We start from the raw sequence: 22,353 nt of genomic DNA on the forward strand, positions 1-22,353 counted from the left end.
TATCTCATCTTTTTTTGTATCCCTAGTTCTTAATAAATTGTCTTGTCCCTAATAGGTGCTTAATAAATCACTAATATCTTGGTGAAATCTTGACTTAATTGACTCCCATTGATTCGATGACTCCTATATCCAACTTTAATTTCTCTCCTGAGTTCTGGTCACATATCACCTTTGTACACTTCCAGTTTCAAAGGCATCAGACTCAGAATGTCTTCATCATTTCATCATTATCTCTTCATACTTGCACACATTCTTATTTCTTTTGAGAATATCATCATCCTTCTTGTTATCAAAGTTCAAAACCTTAGAGTTGTTCTTAACTACTCTTCCTCATCTCACATAATTAGTTCTGTTGATTCTAATTGTATAACATCTCTTCTCACCTGTCCCTTTCTTTCTATTTATAGGTCTCCAGATCCTCACCCAGTTCAGGCTCTCATAGCCTTTTATATAGACTTTTGCAGTCAGCTTCTTATTGGTCTCCCTATTTCAAGTCTCTCCACATTCCTTTTTGCACATAGACACTGTCAGTATTCTTAAAACAGGGGTCCCTTTCCTGTTCTAAAAGCTATGTATTCTGGTTAATTATTTTATCTAGGTTAAAATACAGTTTTCTCTGTTTGTCTTTTTAATCTGACTCCAGTTTACCTTTTCTGAATTATTGTACATTACCACCTTTTATACACTCAACATTTTAACCAAACTCACCTAATTCCTGTTCTCACATAGAACACTGAATCTCTTTTTTCTATGCCTTTGCAGAAAGTGGCTCTCATTCCTAAAAATACTCCCTCATCACTTCTGCCTATTATTATCCTTAGCTTTCTTCAAAATTCAGTTCCAGCACCATCTCCTGTGGAAATATTTTCTGGTTCATCCCATGTGTGAATACTTCCCCACTGAAAGTACCTTTTATGTCTTTTGTATTTACTTTTCTGTATGCTTATTGTTTTCCTCAACAGCATTAAATCTTTTTGAGGGAAAAATCTGCTTAATTTTTATTTTTTGTTCTCCAGCATCTAGTAGAGTATCTGGCATACAGAAAGTGCTTAATAGAAGCTTGTTGAAAAGCAGGTGTCTCAGTGGATTGAGCACCAGCCCCGGAGTCAGAAGGACTTGAGTTCAAATGTGACCTCAGCTATTTACTAGCTGTATGACTCTGGCAAGTCACTTTACCCCAACTCACCTCACTCACCAAATAAATGCTTGTTGATTAATTAGTTATTTGTTGGTTCAAATTACATGGCTTTCAGAGGGGAATGGAAACCATTAATTTATGCACATTTAAGTGAGGATAATTTGAAGTCAGTGGGTTATTTTAAGGTTATAGCTTAATGAAGGAAGGTTTTAAGAAGACATGGATTATAACTTGAATTCTAAAACACAGAAAAGAGAGAATAAAGTATTCCAATCATGATGAGTAGTTTGTGCAAATGAGAAATGAGCAAAATAGTTTAGAAATTAGTAAGCAAGATAGGTTTTGTGCAGGTAAGTGCAGGTAAAAGGAAGAAGCCAGAGAGGGTAGATGTTTTAGAGATTTGAATCCTCTAGATCAGAGCCTATTCTTAGCAGTGGGGAGCTAGTAGATAGATATGAATTACTATACTAAATTACTATATTAATTACTGTACTAAATTTATATGAATAAGTTATCATGCAAGGCACTCATGCCACAGATGGCACATGTTGGTATTTAATTTAGCAGAAGAATATTGGACAATTTCAATGAGACAGTCTGTAAGCCCTCCAAAGAAAAGATTGAAATTATCTCAATGTGTTAACAGAATCTGGACAAGAATTGGGGGAAGAATTAAGAGAAATGGGATAGAACTGTGATATTGCCTTGTTAGTAGGACTTGGTTGTGAATTATGAAGTCTTTTTAAAAAATTGTGCACATAATAAAGATACTTTTTATTCTGTCTGGAGGAGGGGTTTTGATTGTTCTTCTTGTCATAGACCTTTTGGTAGTTTTTTGAAGCATACAGATCACTTCTCAGAATAATATTTTTAAATGTACAAAATAAAATACATTGGATTACAAAGGAAAGATTATGAAGGAAATCAATTATATTAAAATACAGTTTTCAAAATATTAAAAATGAAACCTCTGAAATCTATCCATGGATAGGGGGTCCAAGAAAGAATCATTGTTCTACAGGATAAGCACTACTAATCCATCCACTCTGTCCCTCATTTGATTAAGGACTCACATCTGTAAAGTTAGGATTAAGAATATAATCTATAGTCAAAGAACAGACAAACTAACTGATCCCATATGGAATCCATGAATTTGGACTTAACATTCTTCTGTATTCATTCAGTAATCATTTCTTAATAAACTATGTTCAAATAAGTCTACTAGAGGCTTAGAGAGACAAAAAGATAAATAAGACCTAATTCCTACCTTTAAAGTATAGGAATTTAATAGAAAGATAAGGTCTCTAGGAACAAGAGTAATACAAAATAGAATGTAAGAAGTATCTAAAAGAGGCATAAACAAAGTATTATAAAGATTTATTGGAAGGAGAGATCCCTTTTCAGTGGGAAAATCAAGATAAACTTCATGGAAGAGGTGGAAACTGAGTTGGGCCTTTCAAGGGTAGTTAGGATTGGTGGAAGGGAAAAATCATCCTTAGCACAGAGGTACTGAGAGTAAAGCTGAGGGGAGGCTAGAGAGTATTGGATGTTTGTGTTTGAAGCATCATGAGCTGTCTGATTTAGCAGGCACAAAAAGTACATGAATTTTAATGTGAGATAAGGAGGGGATAGGTTGGTTGGAGCCAGATCCTTTAATCCTGCATTGAGTTTGGTCTTTATTTGTGCTTTTGGGAATCCTATAATGTTTTCATGTTTTTGAGTCATGTGCTCAGAGTTGTGAATTAGGAAGATTAATCTAGCAGTGGTAAAAATGTATTAGAGGGGAAAAACAGTAAATATACACTAGTTAGGAAACTATTGGAATGAGCTAGGTATGATGGTGATAGGCCTGAATTAGATTATTGGGAGTGGGAAATAGTAGGAGAGGGACTGGGAGGGCAGAGATGAGAGGTGCTATGGAGGATGAATTGATAGGACTTGGTCAATTTCTGGATGTGGAAGATGAGAAAAAGGGAACAGTCATAGATTATGCTGAGTTTATAAACATGAGTGAAAGTTGAAAACAAAAAGCCCTCAAAAATCATCCCAAGATAGATGAATTTGAACTCAATTCTTCCTGACTCCAGGTGCAAGGTTCTGTTATAATGTTCTACCTAATTATCTACACTTATCACTTATTATCTTGTATTATTAGCTATTCTTTAAAGTTTCTATATTTCATTTCTTCATCTTAACTTAGCTTCTTGTGGGCAGAAACTATCTTAGACTTCTTCAGTCCCTGGCATAATGTAGTAGTGCTTATCATGAATATTTGCTAAAATTTTGTTTTATCATCTGTATGTGAAGATCAGAAAATAATCCAAAATTAGTGGCTAAAATGGGCTGATCACCTAATAGGTGTCCAGGATTTCATTTAAGAACTATGACAAGTAATGAAGAGGCTAGATCATCTTTAGCCAGTGACTCTCATTGGATCATAACTCAGACCTCTGTGGATTGCAGAAAACTAGCAGTATGCACTAGCTTTTCTCTTTTGGAATGTTTCCTGACGATGATTTGAGCATGAGATTTAAAAATATATAGATGCCCCCTTTGAAGAACCAGCAAAAAATAAAATAAGCTTTCTTTAGTACAATTTTGAAATGGATGCACTCTGAAATATCGGTGTATTTGAAGTGGCCCTTTTGTTAGGTTCCAGTTGGCCACAGTTATGTTGCAGCAGGGACAGACTCCTGATAAAGCCTACAGTTAAGAAGGATGACTCACATCTTTTAGACTTTGCTTGATGCGCTATTTTTGTTGTTGTCATTTCCTAATTTTTATAGGTGGTGGCCCTAGGAGAAGTACCAGATGGGACTGTGGTCACCGTCATGGCTGGTAATGATGAAAATTATTCTGCTGAGCTCCGAAATGCATCTGCTGTCATGAAAAACCAAGTAGCAAGATTCAACGACTTGAGATTTGTGGGCCGGAGTGGAAGAGGTGAGGCTTTTAAAGAGAGAATGTGTGGTGGATCATGTTGCAACCCTTGAATCACCCTATAAAGTCAGCTCTAGGGATGATGATGGTGGTGGTGATGGTGGTGGATGGCATTAGAATTTAAACACTAGAATCCTGAAATGAAACACATCTGTAAACATTAATCTGTAAAATTAATTGTGCACCACCTGTCATGAATTTATTGTGAGGATACATTGTGATAATGTGAATAAAGTCTTCTGCTAACTTTAAAGGACTTTGTCAGTGTTAGCAATATTGTACCAGGATATTTTGCATCTTGATAGTGCCTTGTGATGAAGTTTAATTAAATAAAGCAACAGCCTTCTTTTCTCCAGTGGTAGGGGTAGTGACTCATGTTTTATTTGAAGACCCAGGTAACATTTATTATCTTTTTGGCTCCTTTAAACTTTTGGATTTGTTTCATCATTTTAATTTTTTTTTCAAAAAGCTGTGTTATTAAATTTGTTGTGCACATGAGAGTGAGGTAGGGGGAAGGAAGTTTTCATAGGTTCAAGTTCTGGGTTATAGGGAGTCAGATAACGAAGTTCATTGAATGGCAAAGGGGACAGAAAAATATATATATTGTTAGTGTCATGATAGAAGCCCAATTGCTCTTAAGTTGTAGCAATTTGTCAATATATTCTTCACTTATTGTGTCACAGCATAATTGATTAAGAACTGGAGTTTGAATATGACTGTACCAAGGGTCTTAAATTTTTTTCTATCATGACCTCTTTGGTAATATGGGGAAGTCTATGGTCTTCTCAGAACAGTGCTTTTTTTTTTTTTTTCTGAGGCAATTGGGGTTAGGTTTCTTGCCCATGGTCATGAAACTAGGAAATGTTAAGTGTCTGAGGTCACATTTGAACTCAGGCCCTCTTGACTTCAGAGCTGGTGCTCCCACTGCTCCACCTAGCTGCCCCTGAACAATGCTCTTAAATGAATAAAACAAAATATGTGAGGAAATCAATATACTAAAATACAGTTATCAAAAAATTTTAAAAAACAAATTTGCATTTTCCAGGTTAAGAATCCCTGTTCTGTGGAGACAGTAAAATAGCATGGTCATTGTTTACTCTCAAGTAAGAATGCCTAGGCAGAGATATGACTCTCCATTTTTGCACCTGGAGCAGCACAAACTGTTCCTCAGCGTAAGGACCACAAAATGAACCCTTAAATCTACTTTTAGAGCCAAGATCCTGGAAGCCACTAGGGGGAGGGATAGAAAACTTGGGGCCACAGAGAAGCCACAGCTCAGAAAGGCACTGGGAAGGAGAAGCAGCAGGCAGGTCAGAGAAGGGAAGGAGGTCATCTTGGATGGGTGATAGCAGTGGGAAGCAGGCCATATGGTAGCTTCCTGCTTTTAACTGATCCTTCTTGCTAAGTGCTAAGCCCCATCATTGCTCTAGACCTATGAGTATTTTTAGGGTTTTTAAAATTTGACATCTTGAATGCAAAACCCCAAATGCCCCATTCTAGTTAAGGCTCTATGTACTTGCCTTATTCCTTCTATCAGTGATTGGCATTTACCTTTGTAGTAGGATTTTTAAAAATTGGATTGAATGTAGACCTTTAATGCACCAACTTGCTTTATTTCAGCCCGACTGTGGAATTGGTGAGTCTGATAAATGATCATGACTCTGAATGTCCCTTTGGTATTTAAGGATTTCCTCTCATCTGAAATCTATACTGAAATTGTAGGAAGCCTTTTAAAAGATGGCAAATAGAAAATAATTTCCTTTTAGCCTTTTTGCAGCTGCTTCATAATTGGAGTTAATGATGGAAAGGATGTCTCTAAGGAAACCAACTCTTCAGTTTTCACAGGATTCTCCTGAGACAATTCTATATGTCATCTCCCTAATAGGCTTAATGTATTTATTTGTTTATTTAAGCAAATATTTCCATTTTAAGCCTCCTTATAAGAAAAGAAAAAGCAACCCCACTGTGTGATGCAAATTCAGTTTAAAAAATATAAATTCCCTTCTGGAACAGCAGGAACAGAATAATGGGTCATAGGAAATGAGAGGTTTTATTTTTTTAAACAAAGTCCAAACTAACTGCTCTTAAGTTTGGATCAGATGTCAAATTATTACTATTGTAAAAGCTTGATAAGGGAGATTCAAGAAGGGTTGTTTCCGATGAGTAGTTTTAGTTTACTTTCTAGGAACATGGCCAAGAAGTTGTACTTTTAAACTTTTTTTTTTTTTAAGAACAATTATGCATGATAATGAGATACTGTCACAGAAAGGTCGTTTGAAATAAAATGAAGCTGGGTCTCTCTACTGTAATCAAAGCTAAAGGTGTTATTTCTCCATCATGTTTAAGTTAACTTCATTTAAAAAAAAAAGAGCTGTTCTATCTTACAACTGAATGATTAGGCTTGAAATCTCTTTGACTCAATCACTAGCACAGTCCCACATTAAATATAAAGCTCAGTATTTCTTTTCTCTAATAACACACACGAAAGAATATGTTGGACTCCCTGTGTGTCCTCAATCTCATTTGAGTTCTGTGAAATATTATTTTCTATTTAAAGAGAGGAAATGGAGTTTAGTATTTAAGGAATCAGCACAATTTTTATTTTACTTTTCATATTTAGGGTAGTGTTTTCATTTATAGTGCTTTTGTATTATATAGACTCTGCATTAAGTTTTCTCTGATCAATCTGAGTAGAAACTATGGCAAAGTGATAGTGTACTTTGTAAACCCTCAACATATTTATTTAAGAAACTTCAAAGAGAAACAAAGGGTGTGCACTGTTTTACTATATTGGCTTTCTGAGTTTTGGCTGGTTTCCCAAATAGCAATTTTTATATTTAAAAAAAAAAGACAGACTTAACTGCTTGCAGACTTTTCACGCATGGAAGATGAAGAAAGCTTCTTTTGATGAAGTGTAATTATGTCCAAACAGAGCTGACCCCCTCCCCCTATATTTCTTATGATCTTAACTGAAGAAAGTAGGGTTTTTCCTTTGAAGCAGCCGGGACTTGGTGGAGGATCTGAAATGCTACAGTCTGCTGCCAGAGGCAGGATGGAGAAATTGGTCCAGACTTGTCTTAGAGACTTCTACGAGAGAGAGAGAGAGAGAGAGAGAGAGAGAGAGAGAGAGAGAGAGAGAGAGAGAGAGAGAGAATGAGAGAGAAAGAAAGAGAGAGAGAGAGAATATGAACACTATGTCACTATATCAATACTATACAGTATATTAAAGGAAACAGTTAAGAGTAAACAGAAGTCAAGAGAAAAAATAACTTCAAGAAAATATTGATAAGATGAATCAAAGATTGTTTTTTAACAGAATAAGTTGTTTTTCAGTGACAGGAAACTCTCTAACCTGTATCTCTTTGTACCTGACCTGGTTTATTGCACATTTTTTCCAGTTTCCTCTTTCATAATTGTGCATCTTCATCTCTAAAATAAGGAACCTGTCCTCGAAGGTCTTTGAGGCCCTTTACAGCTCTAAGTCAGTTAGCTTCTGATCTAGATTTTTCTTAAATTTCGAAGACTAAATCAATCCTGCTATCTTTCCAATTCTGCTTTCCCTCCCTCACTCTAATATATGCATATACATATAGATAGTATATATGTATGTGTGAATTTATTTATATATGTATACACACACACACACACACATATATATGTATATAGGTATATAAATTTATATCCTCTGCTCTTGAAGGAATACTCAGATTTTTCCAGTGCCATATTGTATTATTCCTTTAGTTTGGTAAAAATAATCAAATCTATTTCATGACAATATATTACAGAGGGTCAGGTAACTATTATAATTTGACCTTGCACAACTCCACTGATGCTTAACACTTTTGGACTTGTTTTGCAATCAGTTATTGGTTAGATAATCGCTTCTGTGAAACCTATCTTGTACACCTGTGGTTGAGAACTGCACATAGTTTCATATCATGCTTTTCTTTTCTTTTAACATTTTTCTTTTTTCATCATGAATTAACAAACTTAAACATTTCAGTATTCCAAGAGTAACAAAAGAGGACTATATGTGAAACTTTGAACTTGTTAGTACATTTATTTTTAGCTATACTTAAATTTAAGAGGGTAGTTACAAAATTGTTCTCCTTCCAAATTTCTTTTTGTTTTCTTCTGTGTATTTAAAAATTGTTTTATTTATACTTCTAACTTCCTTTCTCCCTTCCTTTCTTTTTTCCTCCCTCCCTCCTTCCTTTCTTCCTTTTCTCCCTCTTCCTCTCTCCTTCCCTCCCTCCTTCCTTCCTTTTCTTCCACTCCTTCCCTTCCTTTTTCCTTCCTTCCCTCCCTCCTTCCTTCCCTCCTTTCCACCTTTCCACTTCTCTCTCTGTCTCTGTCTGTCTCTTTCTCTTTTTCTTGCTTTTCTCTCATTAACTACTAGTAGTTACTACCTACTGCTTCATAATAATTACATTTAATTAAGCAAAAACAATCAACACTACGATTGTGTCAGAAAATGTTTGCCTCATTCTATGCTAGTCTAGAGCATCTCTTCCAAGGTGCATTTGCCATTAGCCTCCTCTGTAATGACTGGTCACTCTCTGCCAGTCACATTTCCAGCAGACCAATGTTGAGGGGTGTGTGTGTGTGTGTGTGTGTGTGTGTGTGTGTGTGAAACACAGCTGTAAATTCAAGTTAATAAACATTTTTAAAGAGCGTACTATATGTCTACAAAACACTGTGTTAGTCTAAGAGAGAACAGAGGTGAAATAGAAGGGTATTTCCTGTCCTAAAACAGCATTCTCTCCCTAGTATGCCTACAATCCCTCAGGCTACTATAATGATTGTCTGTCAGTGTTAGTCTCCTGTGGTTACAACTGAAAATATAGAACTTGAGGACATAGTTCGGAAGTAACCCCCAGATAAGTCTCTGGCTGATGAAATTAGTGAATCATCACTAAAATTAGTTGTTAGTTTTCAGGAGTAAAGAATATATGTATATATTTTAAGGCTATATCAAAGACTAATAGAAAAGTATGTGTGGAAAAGATATTTCTTTTGATTGATGAAAGATATCCAGGAAATAAAGCAAAACTTTATTTGAGGAAAGCATACTGTAACATATGAAATGATCATTATTTTGAAGTAGAGAGTTAATTTCTGTGTTGGTTGGTATTCCCTGAATTTGTCTTTGGTATTACCTACATCTCTTTTCAAAAGAACAGCAAAGAGTGGGAGGAATCTCTGTTAAAAATTTTTTTAATGTTAAGCACACCTTGTTCTTTGGGATTTGATTTTAACAGTTGTAATTTAAATGCTTATTTCTTCCCCCAAACCACTACCCACCTCTTTATTTGAGAAGGATAAACTGGGGCATTATAGGAACCTGGTTTCACTTTGAAAATTTGTATTCACTTTTAAATTGCAGAGTAAATATCTGGAATAGTGTAGATTCTCTTTTTTGCGTAGAATGTTGCCTTTGAATTAAGAGAAAAATAATACTTTTAAATCTTAAAATGGAATCACAAGAGTTCAAAATATAAATGGGTTCAAAACAAGTTTGTCTAAATTTGTAATTGAGGCCTATAATCAGTTAATAATAGAATTTAAGATTATTTAGGGTATATCCCTAGCCTTTTGTAAATGTTTTATTTTTCCTACCGCACATTGCAAAACAAACAACTCCCTCAAAAAACCCCATCCCCTCTTTTGCAAAAAAAGAAAAATAATAATTGTCACAACTGAGTGACCATGTTTGTTTAATATATTCAACAGTCTGGCCCTGTAAATCCTTTCCCTCCTCCCTTCTCTCACTGGCACAGGTGACAGAAAGCTGGATCTGGAATCAGGAAAACTTGTATTCAACTACAGCTTCAAACACTTGCTTTTGTTATCCTTGGCAAGTCACTTGATCTTTGCCTGCCTGTTTCTTCATTTATAAAATGAGGATAATAGCAGCACCTACCCACCAAATTTAGTGTAAGGATCAAATGAAATGATGTTTGCAACGTGCTTTGCAAACTTTTACTATATATATCTATATATCTATATCTATCTATGTACAGATGTAGATATATGTATGTATATATATATACACGCATATGTTGCTGTTATTATTGTTATTAGTAAACTACTGTTATTTAAAGGATGGAAATCAATTTCATTATCTGTTTTACAAGATCGTTTGATTATTCTGATTACCCATAATCCACTTACTTTTAGCATTATTCTCATTGACATTATTGTAGACATGGTCTGTTTTGTTCCCATGGTTTACCTTATTTTGCATCACTTTGTTTAAATCATTCCTCATATTTGTCATTTCTTCCAGGACACTAATTTTCTATAATGTGTACATACAACACTTTGCTCAGCTATATCCTGATCAATCAATAGCATTTATGTTGTTTCTAATATTTTTGCCATGAATATATTACAAAATATGGATCCTTTCTTTTGGACTTTTATACTTTTAGGGCATATGCCTTGTAGTATGTCTGTAGACTTTTGAGGTCAGTGTTATAAAAATAAATACGATTTTTCCTCAAAAAACCATCAGATATTGTTAATGTTTAGAAATTGCAGTTGAACTATAATATGAGCCAGGATGGTGAAATTTAAAGATTTGTGGATTTGAGTCAAAAGATTGGATTCAGAATTTAGCTGTATCACCTTGTCAGACAAATCCCTTAACTTTTTTTTTTTTCCTGTTCTGCAAAATGATAGGATTGGACTAGATTACTGAGGTCTTTTCAACTCTAAATCTATTTCCCAGATAAAATCGGTTCTACTTCAGAGATCTACAAACCTATTAATTTTTCTCTAATGGAGGAATAATCTCAAAACTTTCATTTGATGTCCAAATTTCCAATATTTAAACGCTGAACACAAGGAAAATTTCTATGTATATATTTTATATTAACTGGCCTTTAGTTTGGAGAAAAGTAGTTTGAATTATTTAAAGCATATATTTCATAATTGATATTCACTTAAATATATAATAATATATATAATATTTAATATATATATAATATCATATTGATATGTTAAAGAACATACTTTAAAAGTAGGTGTTGCCCTGAGCAAGTCACTTAACCCCAATTGCCTCAGGAAAAAAAAAGTAGGTGTTAGAGCAGCTAGATGGCACAGTGGATAAAATGGGCCCTAAAGGAAGACCAGAGTTCAAATCACTTACTAGCTGTGTGAACCTGGGAAAGTCACTTAACCCCAAATGCCTCAGAAGCCCCCTTTGTCCTCCCCCCAAAACATCTTGCTTTAGATTTTTGCATTTATTCATTTCAAACACACAAATGAAACGGGGCACATTTCTCTGCTTCTTAAAGATTCTTTAATATTCCTGAGGAATATTCTTCATTTTTTTTTTTTTTTAGTCATTGGAAAAATATAGCTTAGGAGACCTAAAGCCACATGCTCAATAACAAATGATGTGTGTCTTAAACAGATTTTAGGAACCTCCATGGCCTGGATTGAAAAGAAAACCCAGTCACTAGACTTGACAGCCAAAGACCTGTTCTGCATTAAGCCTTATATATAACCTGTTCCATATTAGGCTTTGAAAAGATTGCATTAAGTTTTGCATTGCTACATATTGTTTAAGATTTGTGTTTTGATTTAATGCTCCCAGAGCTCGGGGAAGGGAAAGAATCACTGGTCCAAAAAAAAAAAAAAAAAAAGATTTTTAAAAGGTTCTGGTCCAGAAGCCGTCTCAGTGGGCAGCGAGGCCTGTGGATTGCTGAATGTTTTATTGAGTCACTCTTCCACGCCTACCCTTTCCTGTCTTGTAACAGTTTGCAGTTTTGACTATCTGACATTACTAACCGTTGCATATCTAACAGATTACAACTGTCAGTGAGTCTGCATAACAGAGGCTGGTGTCTTCTTAGGGGGGAGAACATCCATTCAGAGCTCCTATCGCAATTTCCCCTGTCTTTTCTTTGCTCCTTTTCATCACCTTCTGCCCAGGAATCTGAATCATCAGTTGTGATATTTCAACAAAATGTGGGGGCCCCCTCCTAAAAATTAAAATTCAAATGTACATTTGGGGGGTGTCACATATATCTGGCACACAATAAGCCACTGTCAGAGAATTATTTCAAGACTTAATAGTGGGGACATATGTAAGAAGGGGGGGGAAGTTGGGGGTGGAGGAAAACTTTGTTCCAGTAATGATGAAATCATCATCATACCACAGGCACATTAAGGCCAGGACAGGAGACACTAGCTCCCTGTTAAAATGATTCCCATAAGAACTTGACTCTTTCATCTTCTTATTGTAGTGCAGTTAAGCAAATGAAATGTTAAAGCCATGTGAAGTAAATAACATAATCAACAATGATTTACTATTGTTCTCTCATAGGGTTGTGACCCAAACCTAAATAAAGGCTTCTAAAATTGTCTGCATTTGGATGTGTTCCTGATGTTACAGAAAACCGAAAGGAAGAGAAAACTCCAAGAGTGGACTGTGGCTTTTGTTTTTATTACCATTATTGCTACTGCTCAGCACTTTTAAAACCTGGAACTGCCTTGCTCTTCATGTTGCACGGTGGATCAAGGCAGTCGTGGCTAATGCTGAGGCTGGCGTTTTGTCGACAGACAAGTTTAGTGACTGTTTAAAACGGCAGTGGAGAAAGGGTTTAGAACTGAGAATTAGAAAGGCTTTGTCTTGGGTTTGGACCACAGGAGCACATTTCCATACAATCAGAGATTGTTAGACTGTAGAATTTGTTTTTTTTTTTTTTTTCCTTTTAGCTTCGAGGTCCTCTCCTTAATACAACCTCCTCTTTTTAGAGATGAAGAAACAGAGAAGAGTGGCTAAGCAAAATGTCTCGTGTGGAAGAGCTGGGATTCTGACCTGGGGACCACGGGCCTTTGTTTCTAAATTCTGCTATTTCTACTGTATAATGCTCTCTTTAGAGATGGGGGAAAAAATGGCACTTTGAAAACCTTTATAGCTGTATTAACATTGACAAGGGCTTCTTTCTTGTATTTATTATGGATTATTCTGTCTTCCCATCTGCAGGAAAGAGTTTCACCCTGACAATCACAGTCTTCACAAATCCCCCCCAAGTTGCCACCTACCACAGAGCTATTAAGGTTACAGTAGATGGGCCTCGGGAACCTCGAAGTAAGTACTTGCCTTTCTGTTAAATACAGTGATAGTACATATAGATATGTGGAAAATGTCACTCCTGAATGAGGATATTGAATTTTTCCTTGGCAACATAGTTTGGGTTGTGTGATTTCTTTCCCAAATACACTATTTCCCTCTAACTTCGGTGGTAGAAGAATTAGAAAACATTCTCAGTTAGTGGGAAATAAAATGACATATCCATCCTTTGTCAGAAGATAACGAATGCTTCTGAAACACTGGGAAGTGAATTCATAATCATTTTGTAGATGGAAATAGGTTTTATAAGAATTTCAGTCTGTCTGTTTCATAATAATGAACAGACAGACATCTAGGACCCCATGGTGGAAAACAACAAACCGTTAAAAAATCTTGGGCTCAGTCGAAAGCACTTGTATATGTTTCCCATGGCCTAAGAATGTGTTTTAACTCTTCTTTTCGCCCACTCATTCCCTTTATAAAGAGCACACTCCTTAATTATAAAAAATTTATTTGCAAATGATAACTTGCTTGATTGTTACAACACAGTTGTTTGGTCATGTTCCAGTAATTGTTATAGATAGCTTCTGCTAACAGATAGAGTCTGACTTGGTTTAATCTGTCTTGGTTTATTTGTCTGTCTGGGCATCCGGCAGCTTTAACCAGCAATCATTTTTACATTGTGTATATACTCTACCTGGGCCAATGTGCGTTTTTTCCCCCTTAATCTAAATTAAAGAAGATTTTTCAAAAATTCTCCGGCCAACTGAGTAGAACAAACTTGGCCTATCTGTATTTAAACATATTTAGAGATTAAAGACTATTTGATATATAAACCACATTAAAAAAAAATCATGTCAATGGAAGCATCACTTTCACCACTTTGCCTTTGATGAACAAATGCATGTGAGATAGAGTTTAATTTGTGACAGAGGTACAGTTGGAAGAATTATTTGACACAGGCCTACCTGCCTAGCTGGCAAAAACTGACCACCTTTCCATCTCCTGAAGTGGGGAGAGAGAGTCTGGCAAGATCTTGTTCCTTTTAGGACCACATAGCATCTCCTTGAGTAGTGAGAACGACCACATAGCTCTCCTCCTGTGGCTGCTGTGTCTCTTCATGAGGGCTGTCGGCTTGCCTGGGCTGGGGAGGTTTCCTGCTTCAAAACTGAGTCTTTGAGGTTTTTGTTTTCTCCTCCTTTCATGTGCATGGCGTTCTTCCAAGTTCACCAAGTTGGGTCAGTGCTAGCTCTGCCTTTTCAGCTTGGGATCCTCCTATTCAGAGGTGGATGACCCACACATCTGTAGAAGCCCAAGGTGGTTAGGCGTGTAAGGGAGGTTTGCCATGTAGATGAATGGAGGACAGCTTCAGGATTCTTATCTGAATGGGCCTGGGGCTTTCCTTGATAAGGTGGCCAGGGATGACCGCCTATGTTGGAGGGTATCAAATTGCATGTTTTACCTAAACCTGAAGTCCTGGAGAAACAGGGAAGTTCACTTGTCACGTGCTTAAAGTAGGGCACTTACTCTTTTAATATTTGTTCTTAAATAGCATACATCTTACTGACCTTATGCTTCCTGTCTTGATTTTGGGGAAAACAGTATAAAGCATAAGTACATATATATTAGCAATTAGAGTACAGAGGGATAAATACAAGAAAAAATAAGTATGCCTTCAACTGGGATCAGTTTTTCTGGACATGAAAAAAGAGGAGAAGGCAGTGTGACCTGGTAAGGAAATGATTTAGGGGGAATAAACAGGAGTTCATTTTTATATGACTGCTTTAAAACAATTTTTTTGTTACATTTAAATTCTAAGATGTTTCCTTCTCTTCTTCCCAACTCTTCACTAGGAAAAACTAACAAGTGACAGATATATATATATATATATATATATATATATATATATATATATATATCCATACATGCAAACACATACATCTATGTATTTGTGTGAAACTATAAAATATGTAGTTCAATATATCACTTCTTTCTCTGGAGGTAGATACAGCTTCCTTCATCTGTCCTTTGTAGTTGATTTGAATATTTCTATAACTCATAATAGCTTAGACATTCATATTTATTCTTTGAGTAATATTGCTATTACTGTATATTTCTGTATGCAATGTTCTCTTGGTTTTACTCATTTCATTTTTTATTATTTCATGCAAATCTTTTCATGTTGTCCTAAAATCAAACAGCTCATCCAGTTCTTCTGGCACATTAGTCCATCACAATTATATACCACAACTTATAACTTCCAGTTCCTTGCTACCACAAAGGGAACTACTAGCAATATTTTAGAAGATATTGGATTTTTTTCTCCTTTTCCCTTGATCACCTTGGGAAACAGACCTAATAGCAGTATTGCTGGGTTAGAGGGTATATACACAGTTTTATAACTCTTTGGGAATAATTATGGGTTACTTTCCAAAATGGTTAAATCAGTTCACAGTTCTACCACCAATGATTGCCTTTCAATATTATTTTGTTATTGTGGGAAATTTACTTACTTTCTCTGTGAAATGAAGACAGTATTATTACTTTATAGAAATGAAAGGGGTGAAGTAGACCACCCTTTCCAACTTTAAAACCCACAGTCCTAAATTGTTGTGGTAATTAATTAGTTGATGTTTATCAAGGAAACCAGTACTTTCAAACTGGAAAAATGCTCTATTGAGAAAATTAAGGTTTGGGTGTATAAGCAGTCACTTTGGCATCAACTCATGGGATTCATAGCAAGGACCCAGAAATGGAATGAGGAACTAAATTCCTACTCCAACATTCCTGAATGATAATTCATGGAAATCCAAGAAGTGTCTATGGATAACTGGATGTCCTGTTCATGATGTCATGAGATACTTTTCAGGAGAGGAGCAGGAAGTGGAAATTGAAGACTCAGCAAATTCAGAACAAATTTCTGGGTGACTCCAACATCAGAAGGCACCTTAAACAGGATCAGCTTTTCCAACTATAGATTACTCAGCATTGTACTCTCATCCTTTTCTGTCTGCCCTCTCCCCACAGCCTTAGCTTTTCTGACAAACCTCACTTTCTTTAATTTCAGAGATTTCAGGCATCTTAAGGTGGAAAGTCATTTATGTTTTTCTACAATGAATTAAGTAGTATTTTGTTTTAGAGAGAGTTCATCTAGTGTTAAATTAAGTGGACTGGAGCCCTCCCAAATTCAGATTATCTAATTTAGTAGTCCTTTCTTGAACAGGATGTAGAAAAATCTTTATGAGGAATTCCCTGAGAAAGAGAGAACGGATCCACTAATAACAGAGTTTCAGATTTTTTTTAAATATAGGATTTTTATTTTTAAGTGAAAATTTTTCCCACAGAAACTACTTTATTCTGATGGGCTCAATCACCTAAGGATTTCATACTCCTAATTTATTGTTAATGAAATGTCACTTTTACTTAAAACATCTTGACTATCTGTTGAAAGCTTCTTCTTATCTGATCTGCTCTTCCATCCAGCCTTTGTTTAAGTAGAGAATCAGAGATGAAGTTTTGATTGGTATATATTTTCTTTTTTTCATCAGCAGTTTTGCATATGACAGGTGAAATATCTTGAAGACTTAAAGTCTTCAAATTCTCTTGATGGGATGTCACTTTTAGGACACTAATAACTTCTTAAAGCAGACTTTCCATCCTATGGGTTTTACACAAATGTTTGTTTCTCCTAGTGAGATGTTCAGCTCCAATTTCTGCACATTAGTAAATGACACTAATCAGTGATATAAATAATGCCTTAAGCTTGCATCCACGTGGCCTGGGGGAAGCAAGGTGGAACAGATGCTAATTATGATTCTGTTATAACAAAACAAAACAGATACAAAGTTCCCTGCAGTTGGGGATGCCCTCTCTCTGAGGTCTGGCCTATTGTCACATCTGTTGAGATCCCTTTAGTTAGAAATTTGAAGGGCTTCATCCTTCGATGTTTTCTGTCTCTGGCAGCTGAACCGGTGTTGTCACTTCACAAACAACTCCTTTTCTTAATATACACATCTGGCGTTGGCAGTTGGACTAACTTCATAAGAGCACATGATCATCACTCATTACAAGATTAAAAAGTACCCCATGGCATCATTGATGTTTTTTTACTTTGATCTTTTGCAGTTGTGATTCATCTCAGTTATAAAACTTCCCTTTAAAGGAACACAGCCGATGACTTATTAGGACCTTCATCTTAAGTAGCGTAAACATGAAAACGGTGCACATCTTTACAGAATGTCATTTACTTTCTTTGCCAGCTTATCATTTTAAGACATGACATCATGCTGAAGATTCCAAATTTGTAAGTCTTGTTTTCAGGAAAGACTTTTTGACCTTTTGTTGGCAAATTAACTTGAGAGAATCGATAGCGGGTGCTTTCCTGCAGGAGTCATCTTCAGCTGTGAGAGCAGTAAAGTCACAAAAGATCTCTTACTGGGTTAGACCTAAGTTTCTGTTAGCAGCCTACAACTTGGTTCAGCACCTGGTTCCATCTCTGCCTGATTTAAGAATTCCCATGAGGAAGGAGAAGTTGGGTAGCAGAATGTGTAATTTGTCAGTATGGAACTATCAAATATACTGAGGATCTTTCATAAAGGGTTTTGTCAGCATGGGAAAACTCTCCATTGTAAAAACTTCTTCCACCATTCTTTTTTTTTTTTTTAATTCAATAGCATTTTATTTTTCCAAATACCTACAAAGATAGTTTTCAACATTCACCTTGTGTTCCAAATTTTTCTCCCTTTCTTTCCCCTCCCTCCTCCCCTAGACATCAAACAATCTAATATAGGACGGGCATGTTCTTCCACCATTCTTTCATATTAACAGTCTGTCTATGACACAAATTAAGTACTAGGAACATTCTTGCCTGGGGCTTAAAGTGCTAAAGTGGCTTTTTAGACTTATAAAATCATTTCATGTCCTGGGCAGATTTTGAATTCAGATCTTCCTGACTTTATCCACAAATCAGTTGTTTCAATTTATCCACAAATAAGTTGTTTCAACAAGCATTTGTTAAGGCACTGTGTTAATCCCTCGGAATATAAAGAATCACAAAAATACTCCTGCAGAGGGTAGGATTTATGAAGCTTCAAGGAAGCCAGGAGACAGCAGTGATAAAGGGTGGAGATCATTCCACAGGTGGGAGGCAGCCAATATAAAAGTACAGAGATAGAAGATGGAGCATCCTGTTTGATCCAGATAGGCCTCTGTAAATATAGAGTCTGTGAAAGACAATAAAGAGTAAGAAAGCTGGGACAATAGGAAAGGAGTTATGAATAGCTTTAAATGTCAAAAAAGAGGAGGACATTTTTTGACTTTCTAGGCAAGAAATAATAGGGAATCACTGGAGGCAATATTCATTGCCTCTATTAATAATATAGAATTTTTTTAAGTTCCATTCCTTTTCTATCTCCATCTTTAATTTTTTTTATCCTTTGCATTCCAAATTTCAATTGAGCATACTTCTCTAAGTCATAGCTCCACCCCTTTTCTCCCTCCTTCCCTTCCTTGATTTTAGAAATCTCCCTTTCTTGTCATAATGGACCTGTTCTGATTGTACTCCAGTTTCTTATACTGTGGTTTGTGACTCCATATGGAGTCTTGTAACTGAATGTGGGGGTCACAAATTATGATTTATTATCAGTAAATATTTGCTTTGTATGCCTATTTTATTTATCGATATACCTGGGATTGTATAAAAATTTCTCAGGCAAAAAGGAGTTGTGAGTAGAAAAGTTTAAGAACCTGGGCTATACTATCACAATTAATACGGAAGCCATTTTTTCATTTATTCAACAAACACTTTTGGCCACTTCTTGCCTTATTTGTGCCACTTTATATTTGAAGAACTAAATTTGATTAATTTTCTTGGGGAAAAGGTATGAACTGAATATTATGAATAAAATTTTTTTCTATATACCTTTTGAGGTCATTAGACCCCCAAAATGTTAAACATTTAATCTAAATAGTGTAATACATTCTTGGAGTAGACTAGACATTTTATTCCTTTTATACCTTCTAGTTTAGGAAATGCCATTTTCCTACATATTTACAGGCATAATTCCCAGCATAGGCGAGTTAGAATCTGAGAGTTCTTATGTGTACCTTGGGGAGCTGAATCATGTTTCTTGCCAAAGAAGAAAAAACATTCTTGTTCTTTACACCTTCTCTGCTGTATCCCCTTTGTCCTTATTCTGCTCCCCAGGTACTATCCGTATGGAAGAGATGAAACCCTTCAAATGCTTCTTTTCCTTGTCTTCTTTCTGTTCCTTCAGGCTGATGGTCCCAGGCTTAGGCTGCCACATTGCTTCTGCTTGGCCGTCTTCCCTACTTTCAAATGGGTCTAGAGTTTAGGGGAGTGGGAGGCCACCTGGGAGGGTAAGTATTTGGTATTGTTTTTATAGTTAGGACTGCCTTAGTGCCCTGGCTCGCACTGCTAGGGGAAGAAGCTTGAGTGTTTCAGCTGACGCTGTGTGTTATTTTTTTCATTCCCTTGCATGCTCAGCTCCCTTGGTCTTTGATTATTTACTTAACTCCTCAGAGAAATTTTCTCTACTCCCTATTCTGGAGACATTTTCAGAAAGAGAAGTAAGGTTTACTGTTTTAAGTATTGAGTTCTGAGGCAGAAAAGTTGAAGTAAGGCATTGTCTCATTTTTCTACAGTGTACCTCCCTTTGTAGAATTTCAGTTTTGGAAGTTGAAACAGCAAATTTTGTTAAGCATTTACATAAAATGCTAGGCTCTCTGTGTAAAAAAAAGGCAAAAACAGCCTCTGCTCACAAAGCTTGTAGTCTAATGGCAGACACTATTCCAACAATTATGTTCTATCAAGATATAGATTTTATATGTGTGTGTGTGTGTGTGTGTGTGTGTGTGTGTATATATATATATATATATATATATATATATATATATATATATATATATATATATACACACACACACACACATATACACACACAAAGTAAATCGGAGGTGATCTCTTACTAAGATGAAGGGGGACTGAGAAGGGCTTCTTGTAGAAGGTAGGTTCCTCTCTACCATATCTGAAAGAACCTTTACTAGAAGGCCTTCCATGGTGGGACACTTATTATCTCATTAATAGCCAATCCATTTTAAGACCTCTCTAAATGTTAGACACTGGCACTGAAATCTACTTCTTTGCAACTTCTACCTATTGCTTGTAGTTCTCTCATTTGAGGCGTAGCAGAACAAGTCTAATCCCCTCTTCAAATGTCACTTGAAGATGGCTATCATCTTCTCTACTTTTGTTTGTTTGTTTCTAGTCTAAACATTCTCAGTTCCTTCAGATTGTCTTTGCATGGAATGATTTCTAGTTCTCTTCCTATACTGGACACTCTGCTCTAAACATGGTTTAACTGATTGATGTCCTTAAAATATGGCAACCAGATTTTAAAATCAGGGCAGCATACAAAGAACCTGTCTTCCTTCTTGTTTCAAATTTCATGCATTCATTAATGTGCTTGACATTACTGTGTCACTATTGTTAACTTATATTGAGTTTGTAATCCGAAATATGTTTCACATTAATTTTTCTCACTTTGTATAAATGTGTGATGTTTCCCATTTTTGTATTTAATTTTTTTTTGACCTTAGGGTAGAAATTTACATTTATCTCTATTTAATTTTGTTCCTGTTAGTGTGATAGGAAGGGAATAAAGATGATTGAGAATTAAGTAATTTCTACTCCTTATTTCAGATGCTATCTGTGGAAATTCAACTATAATCCTTCTTCACTTTTTGTGATGCCCCAGGAGTCCTGTGGGATAGTTAGGCTTTCAGTATGGGGCTGGCTCCCTGGCTTTTGGTTGCTCATCACTGATTGAGGTTTATTTAAAGGCTGGCAACATGTGAGATAAGGCAGAAAATAAGTAAAGATGTATCGGATAGAGGGATGAAGGAAGAGGCTACCAAGGGCCGAGGGCAGGGCTAGAAGAGATGCAGGATCAGTTTGGGAATCCTATTACTTGTGCTGTACCTCCGAAGACACTGACTGACAGATGTTAGCAGAAGGGGCCTTGGTTTCCTAACGCATTTCTTTGCTGTCACTGCCCGTGAGGTGTATGAGGGCACTTTGGGCGGGGGCAAATTTTGTGCTCTTTATGGCCTCCATAGTCAACACGGGTGAATCGGAGTTTGTCTGCAATGGATGTTTTCCATTTGACCAGCCACCTTACAAAGCATATAGAAATGGGTGAAGGTTTTGTGGTGGTTGTTTTTAGGGCATGAGGATATTGTCTTTCAGACTTGCTACCATAGTGATTCTTAGGACGCTCCCTGCCCCCCCCCATGTGCCTTCCTCTCCCCCTCTTTTCTTCCAAACGGAAGGAGGAGGAGGTCAGAGGTGGGGGGGGGGAGGTTATGTCTGATGTGGGGGGAATGTGCTCATGTGAGTACAACAGCTTAAATCTCTTTAGGGTTCTTTTTTCTTTTTCTTTCTTTCTTTCTTTTTCTCTTTCTTTCTTTTCTTTCTTTCTTTCTTTCTTTCTTTTTCTTTTTCTTTTCTTTTCTTTTTCTTTTTTTTTTTTTTTTTTGTTGACTGACTGTCAGGAGCCGGGAAGATGGCCAAGAAGGAAATGACACATCGAGAGGCATTTTGTGTTGTGCAACATTCTGGGGAACTGATGCAAGGATATATAGCCTGTTTACACATTCCTCCACTAGAAGACTTCATGGCAGTAATTTAATTCAGTAACACATGGCATGCTACAGCAAGGAAAGCTATACCCTTCACATCCTTTCCTAGCAAATTATCACAGCAGTTAAAACATGCATCATGCTTTGTCCCTTCTTGGAGGCTTCCCTGGTCTGTCTTCAAAACCACAAAGACATAACCTTTCTTGCCCCTGGTATCTAGTGATCTGAATACACTTTTTTTTCCCAGTAGGGTAAGCTCATGTTCACAAGGAGATGTCATTTTCAGAACATTTTCCATATGCATATGTTTCAGTTGATATATTTATTTTATACTAAATATAGTAGGACAGTTTTTCAAGTGATAAGTATTCTGAAAGAAAGCACATGTATTTGAGTTTCTGGACGGAGTAACAGTTAGGTAGATTCTTAAAATCATGTAAAACATTTATGAAATGACTTTTGCTCTAAAGTTTTTTGTTTTTTTTTTTAACTCCAAAAGAGATCCTTTCTGTCAGATTCTTGGAGTGAACCA

General features: G+C 36.1%; 1 protein-coding gene across 2 annotated transcripts in view; it reads left to right on the plus strand.

Moving 5' to 3' along the window:
• The window catches only part of RUNX2 (RUNX family transcription factor 2), a 456,664-nt gene that overhangs the window by 103,117 nt on the left and 331,194 nt on the right, over nt 1–22,353 (plus strand). For both annotated transcript variants that reach the window (XM_051997072.1, XM_051997071.1), the window contains 2 exons: nt 3,925–4,081; nt 13,077–13,181. In XM_051997072.1, the coding sequence (XP_051853032.1) occupies nt 3,925–4,081; nt 13,077–13,181 (262 nt within the window). The remainder of the gene's footprint in view (nt 1–3,924; nt 4,082–13,076; nt 13,182–22,353) is intronic.

The sequence above is a fragment of the Antechinus flavipes genome, chromosome 4, assembly GCF_016432865.1.
Source record: "Antechinus flavipes isolate AdamAnt ecotype Samford, QLD, Australia chromosome 4, AdamAnt_v2, whole genome shotgun sequence".
NCBI classification, from domain to species: domain Eukaryota; kingdom Metazoa; phylum Chordata; class Mammalia; order Dasyuromorphia; family Dasyuridae; genus Antechinus; species Antechinus flavipes.